Source organism: Cebus imitator, unplaced genomic scaffold (assembly GCF_001604975.1).
Source record: "Cebus imitator isolate Cc_AM_T3 unplaced genomic scaffold, Cebus_imitator-1.0 Scaffold21, whole genome shotgun sequence".
In the NCBI taxonomy this organism is placed as follows: Eukaryota; Metazoa; Chordata; class Mammalia; order Primates; family Cebidae; genus Cebus; species Cebus imitator.
In genome coordinates, this window is record NW_016107336.1 from 667080 (window position 1) to 692112 (window position 25033).

At 39.4% G+C, this 25033-nt stretch overlaps 3 protein-coding genes and 1 long non-coding RNA gene across 6 annotated transcripts in view; 3 read left to right on the forward strand and 1 right to left on the reverse strand.

Annotated features, from left to right (window-relative positions):
- Positions 1–875, forward strand: part of SIRT5 (sirtuin 5) — a 43253-nt gene extending 42378 nt beyond the window's left edge. For all 3 annotated transcript variants that reach the window (XM_017521579.2, XM_017521574.2, XM_017521586.2), the window contains exon 9: positions 377–875. In XM_017521579.2, coding sequence (XP_017377068.1) covers positions 377–440 — 64 coding nt within the window. In that variant the 3' untranslated portion in view covers positions 441–875. The remainder of the gene's footprint in view (positions 1–376) is intronic.
- A 1103-nt stretch (positions 876–1978) lies between these two features.
- Positions 1979–7816, forward strand: NOL7 (nucleolar protein 7). Its single transcript, XM_017521596.2, has 8 exons — positions 1979–2558; positions 2645–2705; positions 3436–3494; positions 4737–4768; positions 5012–5093; positions 7139–7260; positions 7338–7415; positions 7675–7816. The coding sequence occupies exons 1-8, from the start codon at positions 2296–2298 to the stop codon at positions 7746–7748; spliced, it is 771 nt and encodes a 256-aa protein (XP_017377085.1). The 5' UTR covers positions 1979–2295; the 3' UTR covers positions 7749–7816.
- Positions 7817–7944: 128 nt separating this feature from the next.
- Positions 7945–22678, forward strand: LOC119470061. The gene is made up of 2 exons (XR_005198923.1): positions 7945–8088; positions 21500–22678. It is a non-coding gene; the product is annotated as an uncharacterized LOC119470061 (long non-coding RNA).
- Positions 8408–25033, reverse strand: part of RANBP9 (RAN binding protein 9) — a 110312-nt gene continuing 93686 nt past the window's right edge. The window contains exons 11-14 of the mRNA XM_017521570.2: positions 23501–23622; positions 21477–21628; positions 12916–13027; positions 8408–9402 (exon numbers count right to left, since the gene is read on the reverse strand). Of these exons, the coding sequence (XP_017377059.1) occupies positions 9272–9402; positions 12916–13027; positions 21477–21628; positions 23501–23622 (517 nt within the window). The 3' untranslated portion in view covers positions 8408–9271. The remainder of the gene's footprint in view (positions 9403–12915; positions 13028–21476; positions 21629–23500; positions 23623–25033) is intronic.

Consider the following 25033-nt stretch of genomic DNA (forward strand, 5'->3'; position numbering starts at 1 on the left):
ACAATTTCAATGAGTTTGACAATATAGTCCCCAAATACACTTTACTTGCACAGGTTCTCAGGATTTGAAAAAACAAAATACACTTTGCAATCATGTCTCTTAAGCCTTGAAATAAAATTCTTCTTTATGGCACATACATTCTAGACAATTGCTTCTCAAAATTCCCATAGTAACAGAGGCCAGTCCATAGTGAAGTGTTATAATTGGAGTTGTCAGAAACTAGATGAAAGAAGTGGGCATAAAAATTCAATCTGCCGTACTTGAGAATGTGGGTTTTACTTTGGATATCACTTAAGAAATCAGTGCTTGCTGAAGTAGGGCATTTATTTTGCTAATGTGTAGTTCATAACTGCTGTATTTGCTTCTTCTGTTTCAGGTTTCATTTCCAGGGACCCTGTGGAACGACTATTCCTGAAGCCCTTGCCCCTCATGAAAATTAAACTATTTCTTAAGTGTCCTCGGGAAGAAGGCAATTATATCTAAGAACTAGGCCACACGCAGAGAAGAAATGGTCTTATGGCTGGTGAGCTGAATATTGAACAATCTAAAAATACCCTGTTATTCCCTAGCTGGAATCCAACCTGTTGATAAGTGATGGGGGTTTGGAAGTAGCAAGAGCACCACATTCGGAAGTTACAGGGCTGTAAAGTTAATGCATATTATTTGGTTTGAACTGAAAAGTAAGATATCTTTGATGTGTGTGGTTGATTATTGAGAGGGAAAAATTTAGTAAATTAGATTGTCTTAAAAAACACAGTTATCCTGGTTATATTTTTGTTATTTGGGCAAGGTAGAAGTCGAGGGGTAAAAACCTTTTAATTGTGATTTTTGCATGCGTTTCAGTAGAAAATAAAATCACTCTCTACAGTAGGTAATTTATTGTATAAAGACGTTACCCCAGGATATGGCTTTACTGGGGGCTCTTTAACCTTGTTTGGCTACATTACCTCAGTGAACAAGGGGCAACTCACAACAGGAACTCGTGCAAAGAAGGAAGAGAACAGTAGAGATGGGCAGACTGGGATGGGGTTGGGGGTAAGGTGTCCGAAGTTCGCCTGAGTGGGAATTTTTTGAAGTATAAAAAGGACTTCGGGCCGGGCACGGTGCTCACACCCGTAATCCGAGCACTTTGGGAGGCCGAGGCAGGTGGATCACTTGAGGTCAGGAGCTTGAGACCAGCCTGACCAACATGGTGAAACCCTGTCTCTATTAAAAATACAAAACTTAGCCGGGCGTGGTGGCGGGCGCCTGTAATCCAAGCTGCTCAGGAGGCTGAGGCAGGAGAATCGCTTCAACCTGGGAGGCGGAGGTTGCAGTGAGCTGAGGTTGCGCCACTGCACTCCAACCTGGGTGACAGAGCGAGACTCCGGCTCAAAAAAAAAGGACTTCTAACTGGAGGACTGCAGCAGTGGAGGGAAGAGCACAGTCGGTACAAATGCATGGCAGGTGTGAAACGGCTTGATTTGTTCAAAGAATGATGAATCATTTAGTATTGTATAATGGGTAGGAGGAGAGAAACACGGCGATTACAAAGCGTCATGTTTGTCAAGAAATAAAATATACTTGGAAAAAAAGCGTACGTTTGTGTATGTACCACAAACCCCTAGGTGCACTCTAGGGAACGGCGAAGCCATTCTTTCAGGTTTGCTCAGCATTTGCCACGGGCCAGCCCGGCACCAGGAAGGGCGCCGCTTCCACAGGGCTGACTTCCTAACACGCGTCGCCGCGGCCGCGGGCTGGGCAGGCTGAGGGCGCCCGGCACGTCTGTGCAGACTTCTTGAGTCCAGGTCTGTGGCCCGCGTCACCGACGATGACAGCGGGATCTGCTAAAGTGTGTTTCTTCCCATGAAATGCCACCTCCTCCGAAGTGCGGAGCAAACGCCGCCAAGCTGGATCCACTCGGCGGAACCCAGGGCCAAAAAACGGCGGCGAGAAGCGTCCCAGGCCCGCGGTTATCCGTTTTCCGAGCACCGGACTGCGTGAGTCGCATCAGCCCTGTCTCGCCATCCCGGCCGAGGAGGACAGCGCGATGGCTCTTCCTTGCCTTGAGACCAACCCCACCGCCGGCCGCTCTCGCCGGCAGAACATTTTCAGTGGGACCCAACCGGCTCGCGGGTGGCCTCCGCAGGCCACGTGTAAAGAAACACGCCTACTGGCCATAGGCCACGCCCTCGCTCCTCGCCTGCGCCCCGACCTGAGAGCCTCCGAACCTGCAGGGGGCGATGAAACTCTGCTTGCGCTCAGCTTGTAGCTGCTTCCGGGTCAGAGGTCAGACAGTTCAGCGCAGCGTAGGCCATGGTGCAGCTTCGGCCGCGCGCGTCTCGCGCCCCAGTGTCCGCGGAGGCGATGGTGGACGAGGGCCAGCCGGCCTCGGAGGAGGAGGCGGAGCACGGGCTGTTGCTCGGGCAGCCCAGCAGCGGCGCGGCCGCCGAGCCGCTAGAGGAAGACGAGGAGGGAGACGAGGAGTTTGACAACGAGGCCCCGGAGGAGCTGACTTTCGCCAGCGCCCAGGCGGAAGCGAGAGAAGAGGAGCGGCGAGTGCGGGAGACCGTGCGCAGGTTCGGAGCCCGCGGCGGGCGGGGAGAACAGCCCCTTCTCGTCCCTCATGTCCTTACCTTTGCTGACTTGTCACACTTCCTCCTAGGGATAAAACGCTCCTGAAGGAGAAGAGGAAGCGACGCGAGGAGCTGTTCATCGAACAAAAGGTTGGAGGATAGGGAGGAGGCTTCTTAACAGCCCGGCTTTGGGAGGATTCCCGTGTTGGTTGTAATTTGGGCTGGTAGGATATTGGAGTGGGGAAAAGAGTCACCAAGTTGTCCTCTGACAGTGGTGGAAAGATGCTCGGCCCGGGCCTGGCAGTACTTTAGAGAGACGAGGTGGGCGGAGCCCGGAATGTAGAAGCTGCAGTGAGCCGAGATTGCACCACTGCGCTCCAGCCTGGGCAACAGAGCGAGACCCTATCTCAATCTTAAAAAAAAAAAAAAAAANAAAAAAAAAAAAAAAAAAAAAAAAAAAAAAAAAAAAAAAAAAGCCTGTCTTCTTTACTGTCTACCGACTGAAAATAGGAGGTTGCTGTGAAAATTAAATGAGGTGATTTGTAAACTGTAAGGGCTGGACAGACATAGTGTATGGTTGCTTTGCTGTCTAATACTCACCACAGAGCACTGGCTCCAAGTGGATATAACTTAACTGGTTTCAATTTACAGCAGTGACCTGAGGGTTAGAATACCGTGAGCACCCTTTCCACTTTTCATGGAATAGGTCCTGAGTTTTGTGGACCCAATCCCATAGCTTGGAGGTGGCGGGGCAGTATCCAGCCTAATTCGTTTCTTTGCCTAGATGTAGGGCTATTATTATATGTGGTAACTTCAGAAGCAACTCTGGACGTATCATGTACATGATTTTTTATTAATTTTAAACGTTTTCATTCCTAAGAAAAGAAAACTCCTTCCAGACACTGTTTTAGAGAAGTTAACCACAGCTTCCCAGACTAAGTAAGTAATCTTCTTCTATTACTTGCTTATATACATTTATCTTTGAATTATATACTGGTACATTTATTTGAATCCAATAACTGAAGGAATTGTAGATTTAACAGCTACCTTGGTATCTGAATTTGGTGGGAAAGACAGAGGTAACATTTCACTTATTTTGCCATTCATTTTTGTTCATTCCCATAACTGGGTTTTGAATTCCTGATCCCATTGTGTTCATTCAGTACATTTTGTTGACTGCATGTCATTATACTAGGGCAGAGTAGATGGTGGTGAATAAAAAGTGTTTTGAACTGTATCACTTCTCTGAAAATTCGATTTGTCTCATACTTGCCTTACCTGCCACCAACCTGTCCTTCCTCCCTCCCTGTTCCTCACTTCATTTAGCAACTTTGGTGTTTTATGGTTTAAAGCCAAAAGCTATAGTTGTCCTTGGAAATCAGTCAAACCCTACTAAATTTAGCCTTCTAAATATTTGTATATTTTTTTCTATCCTCTTTCTTTCCCCTTAATGTTTTAAATTTAGAAATTTAGCCACTTAGCCACTCTCAAATTTTCAGTAAAAAATCTTTACCAAAAAGTTACTCAGAACTTTAATACATTAAACATAAAAACAAATCTATTTGGTCCAAAGTTCCCTTTCATCTTTTAAAACCAAGCTCAAGTGTCACCTCTGCCTTCTCATTTGCCAACCCCACCTCCCATCACTGCCACCTTCGGTGTGGCCTTTCTTCTGTGCAAGCACTTCTGTATTGTATTCTTCTGTACTTTATTCTGTGTGTTTACATTTCTCTCTCCATTGGACCACAAACCCCTTGAGGCTGTTCCCTGTCTCCTGTGCCTAAACTATTCAATGAATCCTTTGTGATTTCCCCAAATGAAATGAAGCAGGCCTACTACCATTCACGTCATATTTCAAATACTGTGTAACTTAAGTGTTTCACGTTAATTCCATTGCCCATAGCATTTTGCTGCTTCTAAAGCCTGCTAATAGGCTTTCAGATCTGAATTATGAAGATCTTCCAATCCTAGTGATACTGGTTTGTTGATTTGAGAGTTGGTGGCAGTGTACCGGGGAGAGACTGTTGCTTTCCAAAGTGATGAGAGCTCCTGAGTAGAAATGGAGATGTTGTAATGAAAGGGGGTGTCTTACTTGTAAAGCCAGATGAAACAGTATAACATGTTTTGAGTAACCTTTGCCATCTGCCATTCCAGTCATTGGTTTTGTTTTTTTCCCCTTAGCATAAAGAAATCGCCAGGAAAGGTAAAAGAAGGTATGACTATGCTGATTTAAGTAACTTCTCACGTAAGTGTCAAGTGCACTTCAGATGTTTCCAGTCAAATACGGCTGGCCCTTAGACAGCAGGGGCCTGGCCAGGAGGGTTAGCTAGAGCCTGTTCCCTGTATGTCATACCGATAAAAACTGCATCCACATTGGTGTGTAGTGTGCTTCAAGTGAACTCCAGCAAATTTCCTGATTTTTACATGAATTCTAACTAGAAAATTCATTTTTTTAGTTAATTTGCAAAAGAAAAATGAAGACTGTGAAAAAGGAAATGACTCCAAGAAAGTTAAAGTACAGAAAGTACAGTCTGTCAGGTAATGAGTCTTTTGTTTCATTTGGGATGTAAAGGTGACCTTTAAGAGAGTTAAAGTATTGGCTAACATGGGAAAATATTTTAATTAGTTATTAATTTGATTGGACTCTCTGGAAAGATCAGTTTGGGGCGTGGTGGCTCACACTTGTAATCCCAGCACTTTGGGAGGCTGAGGCAGGTGGATTGCTTAAGTCCAGGATTTCAAGACCTGTCTGGGTGACACGGTAAAACCATCTCCATAAAAAATTTTAAAAGTAAGCTGGGCGTGCTGCTATACACCTGTATTCCCAGCTGCTCCAGAGGCCGAGGTGGGAGGATCACTTGAGCCCAGGAGGTAGAGGCTGCAGTGAGCCAAGATTGCGCCACTGCACTCCGTCCTGAGCAACAGAGTGAGACCGTGGCTCAAAAAAAAAAATCGGTTTTCATAAAAAAGATCAGTTGAATACTTTGACCTTCAGGTGCTGCAGGTTAAGTTCAAAAACCTTTTTTTAGTGGTTTTATTATTGAGAAAATTTTCATTTCACCTCTCCCAATAGATAGATAGTTTATTTCAGGATACACTGCAGTCTACTGTCAGCACTCCAAACTTGCCAGCCTGGACTTCTTGAGGCAGTGTAATTTATCTGGCTGCTGAATGTTCCTCTCGTCACCAACCTTTATGGTGCATGGTGCCAATGTGAAGACAGCCATTCCAATGGAAAGGTGTTCACTACTGTTGCCAATCATGGCAGTTCTTCAAAAGGAGTCATTTTTCACAAAATTCAACATTTCCCTGACAACATGGCTTTATCTTCTAACGGTCTATAGAAGTCACAGAGAAAGTGGCTATTGCTGTTACTGAAATTTTGGTCCATACCATGGACGTGTTTGTAATGTCTGTCTTGAAGTACAACGGCATCCGTTTTTTTTTTTTTTTTTTTTTGAGATGGAGTTTCGCTCTTGTTACCCAGGCTGGAGTGCAATGGCGCGATCTCGGCTCACCGCAACCTCCGCCTCCTGGGTTCCGGCAGTTCTCCTGCCTCAGCCTCCTGAGTAGCTGGGATTACAGGCACGCGCCACCATGCCCAGCTAATTTTTTGTAGTTTTTAGTAGAGACGGGGTTTCACCATGTTGACCAGGATGGTCTCGATCTCTTGACCTCGTGATCCACCCGCCTCGGCCTCACAAAGTGCTGGGATTACAGGCGTGAGCCACCGCGCCCGGCCTCCGGCATCCGTTTTAAGCTGCTTTCAATACAGGCTGGTGGTCCAGATATCACTTGCTCGGTGTTTTAGCCATAAGATCAAATATAGAAACAAACATAAAGCAAAGTGCAAGACCCTGCGAGGAATTCATCACAATATGTTGGACTTTCATTTGGCCAAATTTATGTGGCACAATTGATTTGGAAATCATGCTTTTTATTCTCTTTTATTACGTGTATCAGAAAAATTTCCTGTTAATTAATGTTATGTTTTGACTTTCTGTTTGAGTATTTTTTAGTATAAATGTCCAGGGACATGTTCTTCAGTTAAGTACATCTGAAAGGCACATTGTTTAGTTGATCCAAAAAAAACCAAGAATGTGCTCTACTAAAATATGAGTGTTAGTCTGTTTCTTAAAGTCCTGTAAGTTAGTTTTATCCTATCTGCATACACAAAATTAGTTTTATCACTGTAAGACAAATGACAAAAATATTTTATTTGTAAAGCAAGCAGGTAGGCCGAGTGCAGTGGCTCATGCCTGTAAGAGCAGCACTTTGGGAGGCCAAGGTGGGTGGACCACAAGGTCAGGAGTTCGAGACCAGTTGGCCAACAGGGTGAAACCTCATCTCTACTAAAAATACAAAATTAGCTGGGTGTGGTGGCAGTTGCCTGTTACCCCAGCTACTTGGGAGGCTGAGACAGGAAACTGCTTGAACCCAGGGAGGCAGAAGTTGCAGTGAGCTGAGATCGCACCACTGCACACTCCAGCCTGGGCGACGAAGCAAGACTCCATCTCAGGGAAAGAAAAAAAAATAAGCATGTATAATTTTCATTTATTTTAACCTTTTATATTGATCAACAGCCAGAATAAAAGCTACCTGGCTGTCAGGCTGAAAGACCAAGATCTGAGAGAGGCAAGACAACAAGCAGCACAAGCCTTCATCCATAATTCTTTATATGGGCCAGGAACTAACAGGACTACAGGTAATTTTTTTATGGACTATTTTTCTCACTTTTTACTGCAAATAAAACAATGAAATGATAATACCTTTCTTTTCTAGTAAATAAGTTCCTGTCTCTTGCTAACAAGAGGTTACCAGTAAAAAGGGCTGCTGTCCAGTTTTTGAATAATGCTTGGGGTAAGATCCAGCTTTATTCTCCTGTCTCTAATAGCTTGTTGAATAATGTTCTTTTGAAGGAGATAGTGCATAATTATACTTTTTCCCCCTTATACCAGCTCATATATTACTTGTGAAAAATAGGTCGTCAATGTATGTATATATATAATGTATGATCTAATAAGTCCACCCAGTTTTAGTAATTACATTCATATAATTATAAAAACATTTTGAATTATGTTTCTCTAATATTCTTACTGCACAAAACTTTCTGTTCTAGGAATCCAGAAAAAACAAAATGCTAAGAGGTTTAAAAGACGGTGGATGGTCAGAAAGATGAAAACTAAGAAGTAAATCAAAGCTAAATGAAGAATCTGTATGTATAGAATTTAATAAATCATTCACAAATCATTTTAAAGGATCACTATAAGAATCATAAACTTATTTGAGGGAGTACTCAACCACATTTCATTCTTCTGGAGAACTGTGCCTTGTGTTGGCAATCCTAGAGGAAAAAAGTTTAAGAAGGAATTGTTTTCTTTTTAATATATTTAACTGAATTCAAGCCATACCCACATCAGCAACAGCACTTCTTCTACTCTGCCCCCTTGAGGGGTTTGCGAGGGGGCAAGAATGGCAAGGACAAAAATGAGAAATGGACATTCCAGAAAAGTCTCTAACTGTAGCCCTTAAGGTGTTTGTTCTTAAAGATTCAGTGCACAATATACAGTCGACTAACATAACTTTCAACCAGTCTGGGGATTTGCTTGCCTGGCGAGTCTCATACCTCATATTATTAATATGAAAATAATGAAGTTAATTTCCTGTTGCCTTTCTGTGTCACCCACAGTATCAGGTTTAACCCTAATCCAGGGATGCCAGTAAACTGAAGGCAGTTTTAGGTTGTAGAACTCAGATTAACTGTAGAAACCATTAATTTTAATTGTTCTAATTTTCATATTAATCATAAAAAGTATACAAGTATCTAATATATAAACTCAGTTGACACTGTATCTGTAGAAGTAAATTTTTAATGGCTGGTTAATTATATCACTACATTTTATTGCAATATAGTACTCATTTAAGCACTTAAAAATGGAAGGTGTACAAAGATTAAATTAAGACACGGTAAATTGACTAAATATTTGGTTTTTATATAAATAAAGGTCATAACCACACCGTTGACATGTAATACTGTTATAATACAACAGTTAAACTTGTGAGTCTACAACAGAAGTCATCTGTAGTTAAACAGGAAACAAAGCTGAAAAAGACCATGTTAAAACAAAACTACTGGGACTAACAGGCTGGGATTGTAAGTAGCAACAAACATATTCACTCAGCTCCTGAGTATTTCAAGTTTTACAGTACACATTAAAAATGATTTCTTCCATCAACACTATAAATTCAAACTGTCGGATGTTTATGCATTTTGCAAGTTACACTGATTGAATGCTTATATGGGAGTGAGGGTTGGAACATCTCCCAATTTGAAGTTTACATCACCCACATGCTAACACAAACACAACTTGTTCCATTTCCTTCCCCTCTTTCCCCCCTCCCCCACAAAGAAGGCAGGATTTTTGGTTTCTTTTAGGTAATTATTTTAAAGGATTTGTGATGATCAATTTGAACGTCTGAAATTCAGTAATATTTAACTCTTAGACAACTAAGAGGTTAAAGATGGAAAATAATTTCTCCTAACACTAAGTTAGAAAATCATTTGCATCATGCTGTAAACTAGGAAGCAATGTAAAGCGACAAAAACCTGTCCCCAGTACATAATTTAAAAAATCTAAATTTCAAATCAGCAGAGCCGGTCTACTTCCATATTGACTATATGCCACAATATAAGTGTGAGCTCTTGAAATGCATAGCTAATGTAGGTAGTCTTCCACTGTGGCAAATGCACAGGATCCAATTCCTGATCGAGCCATCAGTCCTAGACATTGTGTGGCCTGTCCCATTGCTAGGGCAAGTGGAGGTTGCTTTGGCAGATTGTGGGTTTCTGAGGAAAAATAATTTTAAAATGAAAACAGCAATTAGCAAGACATTAAAAAAAATAATCTGGAAAATGCTACATGACTTTAAAAATTACCAGTTCCCATACTAGCAAATACTAGCAAACGAAGGTTTCTAGGCAAAAGACAGATGCCTTGGACATACTATTCTGACAAGGTAGTTATGGGTATTGTGTATTCAACTATAAGATAAACTCTTGCAGAACCAGACTTTTAAAGTATCAGATAATAAAAAACATTTCTATATTAATTATGATGGGACAGATACAACTTTTTATCTGATGTACCCTTGGAATGGAGAGTAAGGAATTATTTCCCTTTTGGTTGATCAAAGGAAGTGGATACTAACTAAAAAAGATACCAGGTTTTCATTACAAGTTTCCACTGAGAGGGTCTTCCACCTCTGGATAGGACCAAACTCAGGCTACCCTAGCCATCTCCAAGGCATATATATAGGTGAATGTGATTTGCGTTGATGAGGAGTAGGTGATGGTGACGGCGAGCGAACGTAGAGCAAAGTCACCCTGCAGTTTTGGAGGTACTAATTTACAATGGACAGTTCGGACATTTTAAAAAATGCTGGTAAGTTTTCAGGGTCCTGCATACCACAAGTTTCTTTGTCAGACATTTGTAATACAAATACAAAAATTACCAAAATTTGTTCCTTACCAGAGATGGGAAAAAATGAACTAATGGTAAGGTGGCCAGACTCAGAAGCTGGTAATTTCTCTTTATGAGAAGGCAATGTCCAAACCAATCAATCAAATTATTAATCAGTTCTCTTCACAAGCACAGTTGACAACAAAGGGCAAAAACAGTGACACATGGCTGGGAAGACTCCATATAGTTTAACTCCACTCTTGGTTCAGAGGATGCAATGTGGTGGTGGGAAAAAGAAAATTTCCAAAAGGGATAAAGCGCAAAATCAAAAAGAGGCAAATTCAGGACTTAAAGGTAGAAAACGAAACAGGATTAAGAATAAAAGTGTGCAAAAAAGGCACGTAGATTGGTGACAAAGTATGGTGTCTTGAGGGTTCCCAGGGAAGACTTGCTCAAAGGCAAGCACCTAGAGGGAACATTACTGTAATTTTATTTTGGCCAAAGGAAGCATCTGGTGATACATCTTTAATTTTTTTGGACATAGGAAATTTTATAGCACTTATATATAGACGAACCTACATAATATAGCATGGTGTTTATAAACATACACATACCCATCTATAGCAATTTAGTAACTCATTAATTTTATAGGAATCACATTAATAAGGTTAAGCACTATAGCTGAATCTACATAATACAGCACAATATATAAGAGTATATGTGTCTATAAATAATGGTGCTCAACAAATTCCCTTGAAGAACTCAAGAAATTAAAAAACTTATATGAAAACTGATCAGTTTTCCTCAAATTATTTTCAAGTTCAGTATCATCTAATAATTAGGTCTTAATGTTTACCTACAATATGGTAACTTCAAAATGGCAATAGTAAACCATAATTTTCCTTACAATTCCAGCATTATTACTAAGTTACCTTTACCAGTGGAGCAAAATGAATTTTGTAGAAGCAAAGAAAATTTAACACATTAACCAAAGAAAATTCACATTTACACACAAATCCTAAATTTTGGAGAAATACAACACTAAGGACACTTCTCCTATTCCCAAACTTCAGTATTAGTCCTTAACAAATTAATAAATTTTCTAAGGGCAAAGAAACAGATTGAGGCTCAAATATGAATGCTTTTCATTGCTTCCTTTACCTCCTGCTGTAAGAGTCTGGGCCCTGATTACAAGTCTCCCTATCAAAACTAATCTTTCATCTACTTTTTGTGGCACTGCCCTCATCTTCCTAAAATAGTCTAAAATATGTGACCAAAAGTCCCTGAACCGGCTGGGTGCGGTGGCTCACGCCGGTGATCTCAGCACTTTGGGAGGCTGGGGCAGGTGGTGGATCACAAGGTCAGAAGTTCAAGATAAACCTGGCCAAGATGGTGAAACCCCGTCTCTACTAAAAATACAAAAGCTAGCCCGGCACAGTGGCAGGCACCTGTAATCGCAGCTACTTGGGAGGCCGAGGCAGGAGAATTGCTTGAACCTGGGCAGCAGAGGCTACAGTGAGCCAAGATCACGCCACAGAACTCCAGCCTGGGAGACACAGTGAGATTCTATCTCCAAAAAAAAAAAAAAAAAGTCCCTGAACCTTAGCAGAGCCAAACAGGACAGCACAGACTTCTAAACTAGACTGGAGTCCCATTTACGTGGGACTCTTAAGTCAAATGAAAACTTACCCTGTAAAAAATTAAACAAGTTTTAATTTTAAATGGGATTGGAGTCCCATTTACCTGGGACTTTAAAGTCAAATGAAAACTCACCTTTTACAAAATTAAAACTTGTTTTATGTAAACAATCGACCCTACCACCATATTTATATTAGAAATGCACAATATGTGCAGTTATGCAATTCATATAAAATGTATTTGTTCAGCATATAAATTCTATAATCACTCTTCAGTGAGTTGCTCATATAAATGGCAACCAAACAGGAACATCAAATTAGAGTTTTGCAATTTACGCTCAACCCTGGCTAAGCCTCAACTTTTTAATTGCTTTTCTCTTCCTTACCCACCCTTTTTACTGGGTGAGGGCATGTAGTTAAATCTGGTTAATATAAATGCAAACAGAATTTGACATCAAGGCTTGGTCCTGACAGGGTACTTACTCATAAGTCACTTGGAAGCCCCTTGTGCCCATATCATAAGCATGGTGGGAGCTGTGGCTCAGGCTACCACTACCCATTGCAAGTATCTCAAGCAAAATGCTGGGAAACAAGGTAACAGGGGAGCACCAGCTAGGAATCCTGCCCTCTACGGGATCAGTTTGAGCTTCTCTGATATTCAAGCTCTTCACTCATTTCCATTCTCATTCTCTCCATCAAAACCTCTACTTCTTGACCTCTTCATTTTCTTCAAATATACCCTGTTCCCTTCTAGCCTCTTGTGACAATTATTATACTATGTTCTTGCTAACATTCTCCAATTCCTTCTACAGCAGCCAAACTAGGAACTAGAGAATGCCACCCAATTCCTAGCCTAGAAATCAGTGGTAGAAAATGCCTTTCACTAAAGACGGCTGTAAAGAATGTCTCTGGTATGGTAATATTCTGAATTATACACAAGGACCACCAAATCTCTCATTCTAATGAGAAAAGTAGACATTAGTGGTTACCAGAAATGCTTACATACATGCAAACAAAAACTTCTATTTCCCAAACATCCCAACTTGTACCCAGTGTTACTGTTTTTATTTTATTTGAATCCATTTGAATCTAGAATTAAAGGGGGGGGGGGAGATTTCTATATTTTAGGTATTTTTTATATTTTAAAACTGTGGAAAAACATTTTCCCTGTGATTTTACCAAAGTACAAATGCCAGTACAAACACTCTCTCTTAAATTTTCAGAGAATCTAGTTGAAATTGTGCCGTATTTGGCTTTACTTACCTAATATTGCACTGTTAAGAGCTGAGCACACAGGTTCTCTCTGAATTGGGTCAAGCTGATTTCCAACTGGGCTGTTCCAGGGATCTGAATATGCTAGTAAACTGAATGCATCCTGTTAAAAACACGGTTTTGGTTTTAATTCAAATAGTTCAACTATTATGTTCACAAATGTTTCCAAGGTGAGAGGTAAAATATGGCGTCCAGGCACTAGACTACTGTAACCTCTAAACCCATTTACTCCTAGCACTGGGACACTCTACATTTCTGAACAATTAAATTATGCAGCAAAGCCTAATTTATTTTCATTTTTCCTGTGGACAGCCATTCTCATTCATCTTCCTCCCATCCCTAAACACAACATAGAAAAAAAAAATTCCAAATGAATGAACTAATACTGGTTTAGGGAGAGTGGAAGGAAAAACATTCAGATGTTTTACTTTACAGTTTGTTACTACTGACATGAATGTGACAGTCAAAAGCAGGGCCTGCTTGCATTTCCTTTTTTCAACAGATTTAGGAACTGGACACATCTCACTGGATGTCACCTTCTGAAATTCAGTTACGAAAAAATAAAACTAAACAGGCTCCCCTTCAGGACCTGTTTTATGCATTCAGTATTTCCAACTACTCAATCCACACCTCTTCAAGCCTTAAAATAACTGACAGTCGTCTTCTTTTCAAACAACTACTTTATATTTTTGTCTTCTTTTTATGGAAGACACATACTAATAATGGTGGTTTCAGATACTGGCTTCGAGTCCAAGCTCCACCATTATTAACTGGTTGCGTGGCCTTTTTGGCAAGTAACAATCTAAATACCAGTTTCATTACCTGCATAATGGGGACTATAAGAGGCCCTATTTCTGAGATTTGTATGAGAACTAAATGAAATTAGCAGTATCAGCTCATTCTAATCTTTTAATAAATGATGTCTTATTTTTTTTTTTTTTTTTTTTTTTTTTTTGAGACAGAGTCTCCCTCCATAACCAGGTGCCAGGCTGGAGTGCAGTGGCACAAGCTAGGCTCACTGCAACCTCCGCCTCCCGGGTTCAAGCAGTTCTCCCGCCTCAGCCTCCCGAGTAGCTGGGACTACAGGCGGCACCACCACGCCCAGCTAATTTTTTTGTATTTTTAGTAGAGACAGGGTTTCACCACGTTGGCCAGGATGGTCTCGATCTCTTGACCTCGTGATCTGCCCGCCTCAGCCTCCCAAAGTGCTGGGATTACAGGCGTGAGCCACCGCACCCCGGCCATGATGTCTTCTTATTATGCCAAAAGTCAATACCCTAATCCAAAGCAATATACATATATAAAAGTAACAAATTCAGGACACTCTTCCCAATTCAGAAGCCATACATGGAGAGTTGCTGCAGAAAACTGTCAATTTGTGAGTTCAGGAACATAACACTTTCAAAATGCTGACTACTGAAATTCCTGAAGAGCACAATCTCCTAGGCTCAGCTGCTCAAGAAATCAGATTCCGCTGCCATTTTCCGTCATTCCTCTAGTTATCTTACAGTGTTATGAAAGCAGAGATGGGGGAGAGGCTCCTGATCAACAGTGCTCTTGCCCATTCTCATCCAAATGAGCCTCTAATATTGTAGATTTAGAGAATAATAACCCATGAAGAACTGTTGTGAAGTCAGTCCGAAACTACAAGACATGGAATACATGAGCCTCTCTACACAAACCACATATGGCTCCGCCATTGTTTTATATTGCTGAATATTTCATTCTGGGTAGTTTTCTGCTCCAATTATAACAAAAGTTCTTTGAAGATAAAAATTACTATACTATTTTGAATCCCCTGAAGCTACTCAGGTGCCAGCTACAGGGAAGATAATTCATATGCCTGTTGACAGCAAGACCTGCTTCTTCGAGCACTGAAGATGTTTTACGCATCCTACAAAGCTACTTGGTTCTACTTCCTGTCCCTAACCCCAACACATGGAGAGAATATATCGCCCTTTATCTTGTAAAGCTGACTAATTCAAACCAATCATGGTTTGTTTGTGTATTTTTTTTTTGGCCAGTGTGGTGGCTCATGCCTGTAATCCCAGCACTCTGGAAGGCAGAGGCGGGCAGATCATTTGAAGCCAGGAGTTCAAGACTAGCCTGGCCAACATAATGAAACCCTGTCTCTACTAAAAATACAAAAATTAGTTGGGCATGGTGGCACACGCCTCTAATCCCAGCTACTTGGGAGGCTGAAGCAGGAGAATTGCTTGAACCTGGGAGGCGGAGGTTGCAATAAGCTGAAATTGCACCACTACTGCACTACAGCCTGGATGACAGAGAGACTCAGTCTCAAAAAAGAAAAAACAGTTATTTTAAAAGACTGAGCTTTGCTCAAGACTTAATTTACCCCATAACCATCTGATGAGGGTACCATACCCATAGTACAGATAAATTTAAAAAGAAATACTGAACAATTTTTCCAAGAATAATTGATAAACCTTTCCAAGTACAAAACTATACTCACAGCCTACATCTTAACATGCCACCGAAAATGTGAAATGTCACAGTCCTAAATCTTAAGACTACAATGTCTGGTGTAGCAAACCACCATGGCACACATTTACCTATGCAACCTGCACATCCTGCACATGTACCCTGGAACTTAAAAAAAAAAGACTATATTCTAGTGTTTACAACAAAAACTCAGAGAAAAAGCTAGTTCTTTAAAACGACAACAATGTATTGTGCACTAATAGTGTGAAGAAGTGTTTCAAGCACTAACATGGATCATCTATTTAATCCTTAACAATAATCTTGTAAGGTTGATATCATGTCTATCATCCAGAGAAGCAAACTGAGGCAGTGAATAGTAAGATACAGATTCTTTTAGTTACCAATCTAAACATTAAGAGGGAAAAACATCTAAAATTTTGCTCTGTTATTTCATTTTCAGTACAATCCAACATATGTTTATTGAACACAGCTGCCAGATACTGAGGACACAGTGATGACCAGGACATAGTCACTGCTTCAGGGAACTCACAAGTCTCCTGGGGAAGGCTTACATGTGAATAATGACACACAGTACATTACTACTGACTTAATACATGCAAACTGAGGCTGAGAGAAAGGAGAAAAAAGCATGGTTGGAAACATGGGTAAGGGGTTACATGCTAAAATATCCCCAATGCCACACTAAAAAGCTTGAAGTTTTTCCAATAAGGAAATAAGGTTTTAAATGAAGGAAATATAGATTAGACTTGATTTTAGAAGGATCACATAACAACACTACAAAACATGGCTTAGAAGTAGAGTGAAGCTGTAAAAAACAAAAATAAAAAACAAAAAAAAAAAAAAAAAAAAAAAGGGGGGTTTATATCATCAAACTCCCAGTAGTAAACATCAAGGACTTTATTCTTTCTTCACAAAGGAAAATGACTGAAACTGGCAAAACTATATTAATGGCCTGTTGTAAAAGTTAACTGGTGATGATAACCAAAGAAATGCAAATAAGTCATTTTAAGATACTAACATGTTAAACCCACTAAAGCAGCATTAACGTAGTAGTGCCACTGTACATTCTTTTACTACTGGCAAAAGTTGGCAGAGGGTTTTTGAAAACCAGTATGGCAACATGTAGAGAGAGCTATAATAATGTTCATATTCTTTGATTCAATTCTAAAACTTTATCTCAGTGGAATAATTTTAAGAAACAAAGATCCACATATAAAGATGTCACTAAAGCATCTGACATAAAAGCAAATGGAAAAATCCAACAACAGGAATGTTGAAATAAACCTATACAGCAACAATAAAATATCATGGAGCCTTTTTGTGTTTTTAAGACAGGGTCTTGCTATGTCACCCAGGCTGGAGTGCAGTGGTGTAATCATAAGTCACTGGAGCCTTGAACTCCTAGGCTCAAGCAATCCTCCTGCCTCCACCTCCTGAGTAGCTTGGACTGCAGGTATGAGCCACCACACCCAGCTAATTTTAAAATTTTTTGTAGAGACTGGGTCTCGCTCTGTTGTACAGGCTGGTCTTGAACTTCTGGTCTCAAGCAATCCTTCTGCTTAAGCCTCCCAAAATGTTGGGATTATAGATGTGCACTACCACACCCAGCCTCGTGTGGCCATTTAAAAATAATTGGAAATTAGGCTGGGCGTGGTGGCTCATGCCTGTAATCCCAGCACTTTGGGAGGCTGAGGTTGGGTGGATCATGAGGTCAAGAGATCGAGACCATTCTGTCCAACATGGTGAAACCAAAAAGTAGCTGGGTGTAGTGGCACGCACCTCTAGTCGCAACTACTCAGGAGGCTGAGGCAGAAAAATCACTTGAACCCAGGAGGCGCTGTGATCACGCCACTGCACTCCAGACAGGCAACAGAGCGAGACTCCATCTCAAAATAATAAGAAATTATTTTTAGAATAGAAATAGAAACTGGGAGGATATAAATTCTTACGACAATTAAAACAGAATACGAAATAGTGTCACTACAGTTGTTAACTAGGTAAAATATATGCACATGGGAGTTAAGGCATTAAACTAAAAATACCTGAAATATGTAGCATTATGGGTTATTTCTTATTTTAAAGCAAAAAACATTACCTCAGTGATAACTTCTGAGGGAAATGTGACATCATTTAGGTAGGATTTTCAAATTGTACTCATATTTGGCTTAGAATCTGGAGCATTTTCTAAATAGGGTGACTAAATGGTTCTGTTGCTACTTCAGTTACTAGATTTAGGCTCCTTGCAGGCTACGGCTACTCATTCATACTTGACTTTCCAGAGTCCCTACAACAAAGCCTCTCCACACTGCAAAAATTCAGTAAACAGCTGCTGAACAAACAATTCGAGAGTTCTTTGGGGAGCCACTGGAAGACATAGGCAGATAAGGAACAAAGACAACAGGAAAAGAGGAAAGGAATGCAAAAACCTAAAAAGGAAAACGGCCAAGAGAAACAGTGGGCCACCTGACCTTCAACATTAATCAGATCTCTCAATCTCTCTCTCTTTCATGCGCGCGCGCGCGTGTGTGTGTGTGTGTGTGTATTTTTGGATATGCATGAACTTCTGAGTCCAATGACTCAAAGTTTATATAAACCTAAAAATGAGATATTTTTAAAAACCCTACAATTACAAGTGAACTGAAGTGACAAAGAGAAGTGGAATGATTTCTAAACCTGTTTTCTCTTCATGTTGCCTTCCAATTATACAGCCTTGTTCTTTGGCTACTTATAAGGTGGGTCGGTTACTCATCTTATCCTTATCTAGATTAAGTTTGAGAAATGAGAATAGAAGCAGCTCGGAATACTAAGAAAGTCTCTGAAAGTAGCTGGCATTTTCTCAGAAGTTAGAGGTGCAAAATCAAAGCCATCTATACTCTTTAGATGAAGATGATACATCTTTACACAATTTAGTATGTAACACCAAGGAATATCTTTGAGAACTGGCCATATAATGCCATCTTCTGAGCTTCATGTAAATAAGAATCAAACACAAAGTAAGCTAATAGAGTATAATCTTAAATTTTCAAAGGAACTACATAAATCAAATCTTTCTTCATCTTGCTTAATTAGCATAAAGTTTTAACAAGAAAACCAAGTCAGATGACCTAGTGTAAAAAACTCTAAGAATTCTTAAAAAAAAAAAATTCACATTCCCAAATATGCCCTAAACAAAGTGCTCAAATTATGGTTTGAGGACACCTGTGTCCAAGAACCTTTGAGGGGGTCTGTGAAGTCAAAACTTTTTTTTTTTTTTTTGAGACATTGTCTCACTCTGTCGCCCAGGCTGGAGTGTAGTGGCACAATTTTGGCTCACTACAACCTCCGCCTCCTGTGTTCAAGCGATTCTACTGCCTCAGCCTCCTGAGTAGCTGGGATTACAGGCACGTGCCACCATACCCAGCTAATTTTTTTTATTTTTTAGTAGAGATAGGGTTTTGCCATGTTGGCCAGGCTGGTCTCAAACTCCTGATCTGGTGATCCGCCTGCCTTGGCCTCCCAAAGTGCTGGGATTACAAGCATGAGCCACCACACCCAGCCCCAAATTATTTTTATAATAGTAGTACCAAGATGTTCCTTGCCCTTTTCTCTTTCATTTCCTCATGACTATACAGTGGAGTTTTCCAGAGATACGTGACATGTGATATCACAACAGCCTGAATGCAGTCTGGTCTGTATGTTAATACAGCTCACCTATTAAACCAGGCATTAAAAAGACTTACAAAAAAGTATAAAGCAGTGCCACTCTTCCAATTTTTTTTTTTTTTTTTTTTTTTAAAAAGACAAGGTCTCACTATATTGCACAGGCTGAACCTGAACTCCTGGGCTCGATTCTCCTGCCTCAGCCTCCTGAGTAGCTGGGATTAGAGGCATCATGCAGCTACACTGCACCAGCTCGCTTTTTTTTTGTTTTGTTTTGTTTTTGCTTGGGGAAGATAGTTATTTTTCATAAAAATAACTTATGTTACTTACTTAATGGATTTGTTATTTTAAAATGAATTAATACTTTAATTTTAATATAGTAAATATCGATAGATGTAACACATATAAACAAAAACTTTTTGGGAATCTTTAATAATTTTTAAAGGAGTCAGACACCAAATATGTTGAAAACAGCCCTAAAACATCCTCAGTACCTACCAAAGAAGTATTCAGTTTTCCAAATGGATAATTTTAGACACCGAAAATAACTTGAATAAAGAGCCTAAATGTTAAGTTTTTTCTTAGCACTCCTAGTACCAGAAAAAGTTCTACAAAGTTGCATGGTAATGAAAATCCCTAATGTGGAAAAATCTGTTACACTTTTCAAATAAATTCTACTTCAATTTAATAAACATATATTGACTACCTTGGTGCTACACAGTGGAGGCATAGTCATTAAGATAAATATTTAAGGCTGGGCTCAGTGGCTCATGCCTTTAATTCCAGCATTTCGGAGGCCGAGGCGGGCAGGATCACGAAGTCAGGAGTTTGAGAGCAGCCTGGCCAATATGGTGAAACCCTGTCTCTACTAAAAATACAAAACTTAGCTGGACGTCATTATGTCTGCTTATAGTCCCGGCTATTCGGGAGGCTGAGGCAGGGTAATCGCTTGAACCCAGGAAGTGGAGGCTGCAGCTGAGATCACACCACTGCACTCCAACCTGGGCGGCAGAGTGAGATGCCATCTCCAAATAATAAAACCACACACACAACACAACAACAACAAAGATAAATATTTACAAGGGGAAGAATTAGGCTGGGCATGGTGGCTCATGCCTATAATCCTGGCACTTTCAGAGGCCAAAGCAGAAAGACTGCTTGAGCCCAGAAGTTCAAGACCAGACTCAGCAATACACTGAGACCTCATCTCTACAAAAAGTTTAAAAATAAAAAATAAAAAAAAATGAAAAAGGGGAGGAGTTATAAGACAGTCTGACTTCATGAAAATCTTAATATTCTAGGGCAAATGTGGATAGTCATTTTCCAGATATATTGTCTGATTTGACTTTTTCAATTACAAAATCCACTAACTATTTTTTATCTAGCCTAAAAATAATTTAACTTTTTTGATAGCTCAGGGTAACCACTAGAAATAGCAATCTTTATACTATCAAGTAGATGAAGTACGAAGTATGATAAATACACCTGTCTTCCCATCTCAGCTGGGAAATACAAGATTGCATGCCTTTAACTTGAGGTGTGTTGTAGGCGGCTCTATTGCCCATCCTAGGCCAGGCAAGTATGTTATATCCTACACTTGTGCTGTTTCAGATTTCATATTTTTTCAAATTTAAAAATATTCACTAATTGAGCATCTCTAATCTAAAAATCCAAAATGTTCCAATGAGCATATCATCTTTTGCCCTTTCCTACCATACCCAAACATCAGTCTCAAGACCACTACATTCATCTCCCCTTTAACTCTTCAGTCTTCTTCCAAAATATTCAGAAGAAAATGTTTATAATGAACCAACAGTTAAAGAGCTGTACATCTCTACAACTGCAATGCTGACTTCAGTTAGGAGAAAGCCCCTCCACCTTCAACTGGTACACAAAACTGTGGCTACTTTACTGAATTAAATTGTTTCCATCCTACTAGCTCATGGACAATCCAGAAGAGACTTTAAAATGTATTTTAACTATTCTGGTCACAAAAAGTGACCCAATTTTTCACTAATCCCCATCAAAATAAGAACCATGTGTTATACATCCAAATTGCTATAACCATGAACAATATTTACTAAAATAGTATTTCAAATTTATAGTTTTCTCTGCACACCCACATTTCTTCTAGTAACTGCTGATTTTACAGCTGAGAAAATAAAACTAAGAATTAAACTAAGTTAACGAGGACACACAATGTTGACAGCAGTGGTACTGGGATTTAATCTTTTTTTTTTTTTTTTTTTTTTAGTCCAATTCTCTTTCCAGTACATCAGAACTGCCTAACTTCATCAAACATTTCTACTCTCAAATGGGCAAAGGAGCCAAGGGGAAGGTCAGGTCCAAGTTCCCTAACAAGAATTTCTAGGACAGTGCCCAATGTTTCACAAAACTACATTTTAGTTCCTTTGACGCATTTATAATTTTTCAACAAAAAATATATTCACCTTCAACATTTTTTTATTTGCAGTGTTCTTGCCACAGTCTCTCCTTAGCTGTTCACTCATTGCTTGCAGCTCTCGTCCAAAGTGGATCATTCTTTCTATGGCGGCCTGACTTCCTCCACACAACTGACGTCTCAACTGACTCGAATCAACTTCTGTAAGAAAAACAGACAAGTATTCTACCACCTTATGGAATGTAGTATAATGAAGACATGAACACATATTTCTTATAACATTTTGTACATTTAGTAACTATTCCCTAGTATTTCATCTAAATGCGCAGATTATTAAAAATTCATTTTCAATTTAATATGAAACTGCAGCTAAAAAATATGCTTTATTTAGCACTCAAGAGTCTAGGATCCAGTATTTAGCATGAAGTTGAGGGAGGACAACCTTTCAGTGTTAGAGTATACTTATGTCAGAAAAAATTTTAGAAAAAGTGTAATTCCCTAAAACTGTATTAAGCAACATTAAAAAAAGTTAATAATGCCTCTCAGGCTGCCTTAACTGACATAATAGAGGTAAAAAATGTTCCTGAAAGCTAAGAGAAGCTAAATGACTACAATAAAAATACAGAAGACAGCATATTATACTAACAGAAAAAATTAAATGCATTGCTTTTAGAAAAATACCACTTTGAGAAAATAGTTTTATATGTCTTGATTGACAACCAAATAATTTAACTGTATAAATTGCTAATAATATATAAATCATGAATAATGAAGCAGGTAATGGTGATGATGATGGTATTTCCCAAGCAGTTTGTGCTATTAGCTTTTCATATTATTCATTTTCTTTGCACAATAACTTAGGAAGTTGTTATTATTATATCCATTTTACAGATGAAGAAACATACACAGAGTAGTTAAGTAATTTTTCCAAGGTCACAAAGCTAGTAATGGCAGTTGCAGAAATCAACTCTAGGTAATCTGGCTCTAGAACTCCTGCTCTTTATCACTATACTTAAATCACCCTTTGGAAACTGAGATGGCTGATACTGAAGAGTAAAACAAAGCTGTATTTCTTTTTTAAAAATAATTTTATTAATACCGCTCCATCTCAAAATAATAAGAAATCTAATGCTGCCATGGAATTCCAACAAATAAATAATCTGTAATTTTCATTCTCCATTTGATGGGATAGTTCGCTAATGGGACAATTTACAATACAAGTTGTCTACAAAATAAAATTATGCACGCTAATTTGTCTTTCAGCCACATAATTTTGTTGGTGGTGTTTTTTTTTTTTTTTTTTTTTTGGTGAGGGAGGTCATACTTAAGCACCTACTATATACCAGGGATAGTACTATGCATAGTCAGATATGTTTACATTAAACCCATTTAAGAAATACTGATTAGAATTTGTAGGCCAGGTACGGTGGCTCACGCCTGTAATCCTAGCACTTTGGGAGGCTGAGGTGGGCAGATTGCCTGAGCTCAGGAGTTTGAGACCAGCCGGGGCAACATGGTGAAACCGTGTATCCACTAAAATACAAAAAATTAGCCAGACGTGGTGGCGTGTTCCTGCAGTCCCAGCTACTCGGAAGGCTGAAGCAGGACAATCGCTTGAACCTGGGAAGCAGAAGTTGCAGTGAGCCAAGATGGTGCCACCGCACTCCAGCCTGGCAACAGCATGAGACTCCATCTCCAAAACAAGAATTTGTAAAATCATCTGCCCGTTTGGCCTTACTGACCATACTGAAATATAATAAGTTTTCTCATTCCCAACCTAAAACAGCCTAGAGGCTCAACATCAGTAAGTCAGTACTGCTGCATTAGTGACAGCACTAAACCTGAGCCTAAGCAATTCATCGAAGAACACTACCTGTAGCTGAAAGGTAACTCTGCTTTCTCTAGCAGCCCACTCAAACAAGAGAGTTTAAGTGCTATGCATTACTGTCAAGTCCTACAGCACATACATCTTTAAATCTCGTTTATGGTCATCAGCTGTGAATCAGTACAAGTAAAAACATAACCTTGTAGCCATCATTTTTTATTAAAAATGTAAGAAATATCACTGCAGACCCATTTCGGTGTCACAATCTTCCATTTCGTGGTCATGTTTAGAGCTACCATTTAGGAAACCATTGGATGAAGTTTCTCCAACTCCATTGGAGTAGTGATCTGTTTCCATGTCTACATCATTACTGAAAACGAAAAACAAACCTAATTTTAGAAATATCATATTTGCAGCTTAGTTTAAAATAAATCACTACTGAACTATATAGCCTACGAATAAACTAACTTCATAAGGCAATAGAAATCTGCAAAAAAAAAAAAAAGGTATTTAGTTAAATCTTGAAGGTATTCAAAGCCAAACACGTAGCTAACTTTTAACACATTTTTACCCCTGGAGGTAAGGGAAGAAAAAAAGTACATATGCTAAAATGTAGTGGGTTTATGACTCTACATTAATATGGAGAAATCATAGTTCCACATAATCCTATTAATTTTTAGACTCACTCTCAAAACAAATACATCTCACTCCTGGAACCCACTTCACCTTGTTCCGGACCTCATACTCAACCACTTCTAGGCTATTTTTAAATAGTCGGCATTCTGGCATTTGTCTTCAATATTTAAAAATATACACTCTTTCAAGGTTAAGTTATAACTTAAAAACCACTCCATTTCATTCTTTCATCCCTTTTTACCACATGGCCCTTTTTTTCTCTCATAGTCTATCTTACTGGCTTAAGTATTGCTGAATCTTAATTTTTATCTTTTTCATTCTTTTTCTGAGATGGAGTCTTGCTCTGTCACCCAGGCTGAAGTGCAGTGGTACAGTCTCAACTCACTGCAACCTCTGCCTCCTGGATTCAAGCGATTCTCCTGCCTCAGCCTCCCAAGTAGCTGGGACTACAGGCACGTACCACCACGCCCGGCTAATGAATTTTAATTTTTAAACTGATGTCTTAGTTTCCAGTTTTCACTTATTCCACACTCAATGAATAGCTGTGTGTCAATAACTGTACTTGGACATATTTAAGCTATCAATGTATGTCCTTCAGACCCATCCGCACTCTTACAAGTAATAATAAATATCTAATCTTTAGGATTTCTCCTATGAAGATCTAGGTAATAATTATATAATCTAGAAATAAATACTTGATGAAAATTTAGGAAATGCTTAGATAAAAAAGACATTTCTTATTACAAAAGCAATATATATTCATTTGTGGAAAAAAAAAAAATACAGAGGAGCAAAACCCACTATGTGTAATATCGGCAGAGGTAACAAATTCTAACACCTTGGGTGTGTGTGTGTGTGTGTGTGTGCATGCATACATTCCTGTTAGTAAAATCGTTAAGGTAAAAAAACATGAACGATCTAGGGAAAAGGGGGATATGGATGGCCCTAGGACTCCAGAGAAGACTTATTCAATCAGGAAAGCTTGTTTATAATCTTGACAAACTTCAAAAATTGGTAAGAAAAACCAAACTTTAAAAAAAAGAAAATCCTTACCATCACAGCTTTCAGTGGTCTTCTAAAAAATACTAAACTTTTTTTTTTAATAACTCAATTTAGTATTTGAAAGGCACTCATTCATTTAACAC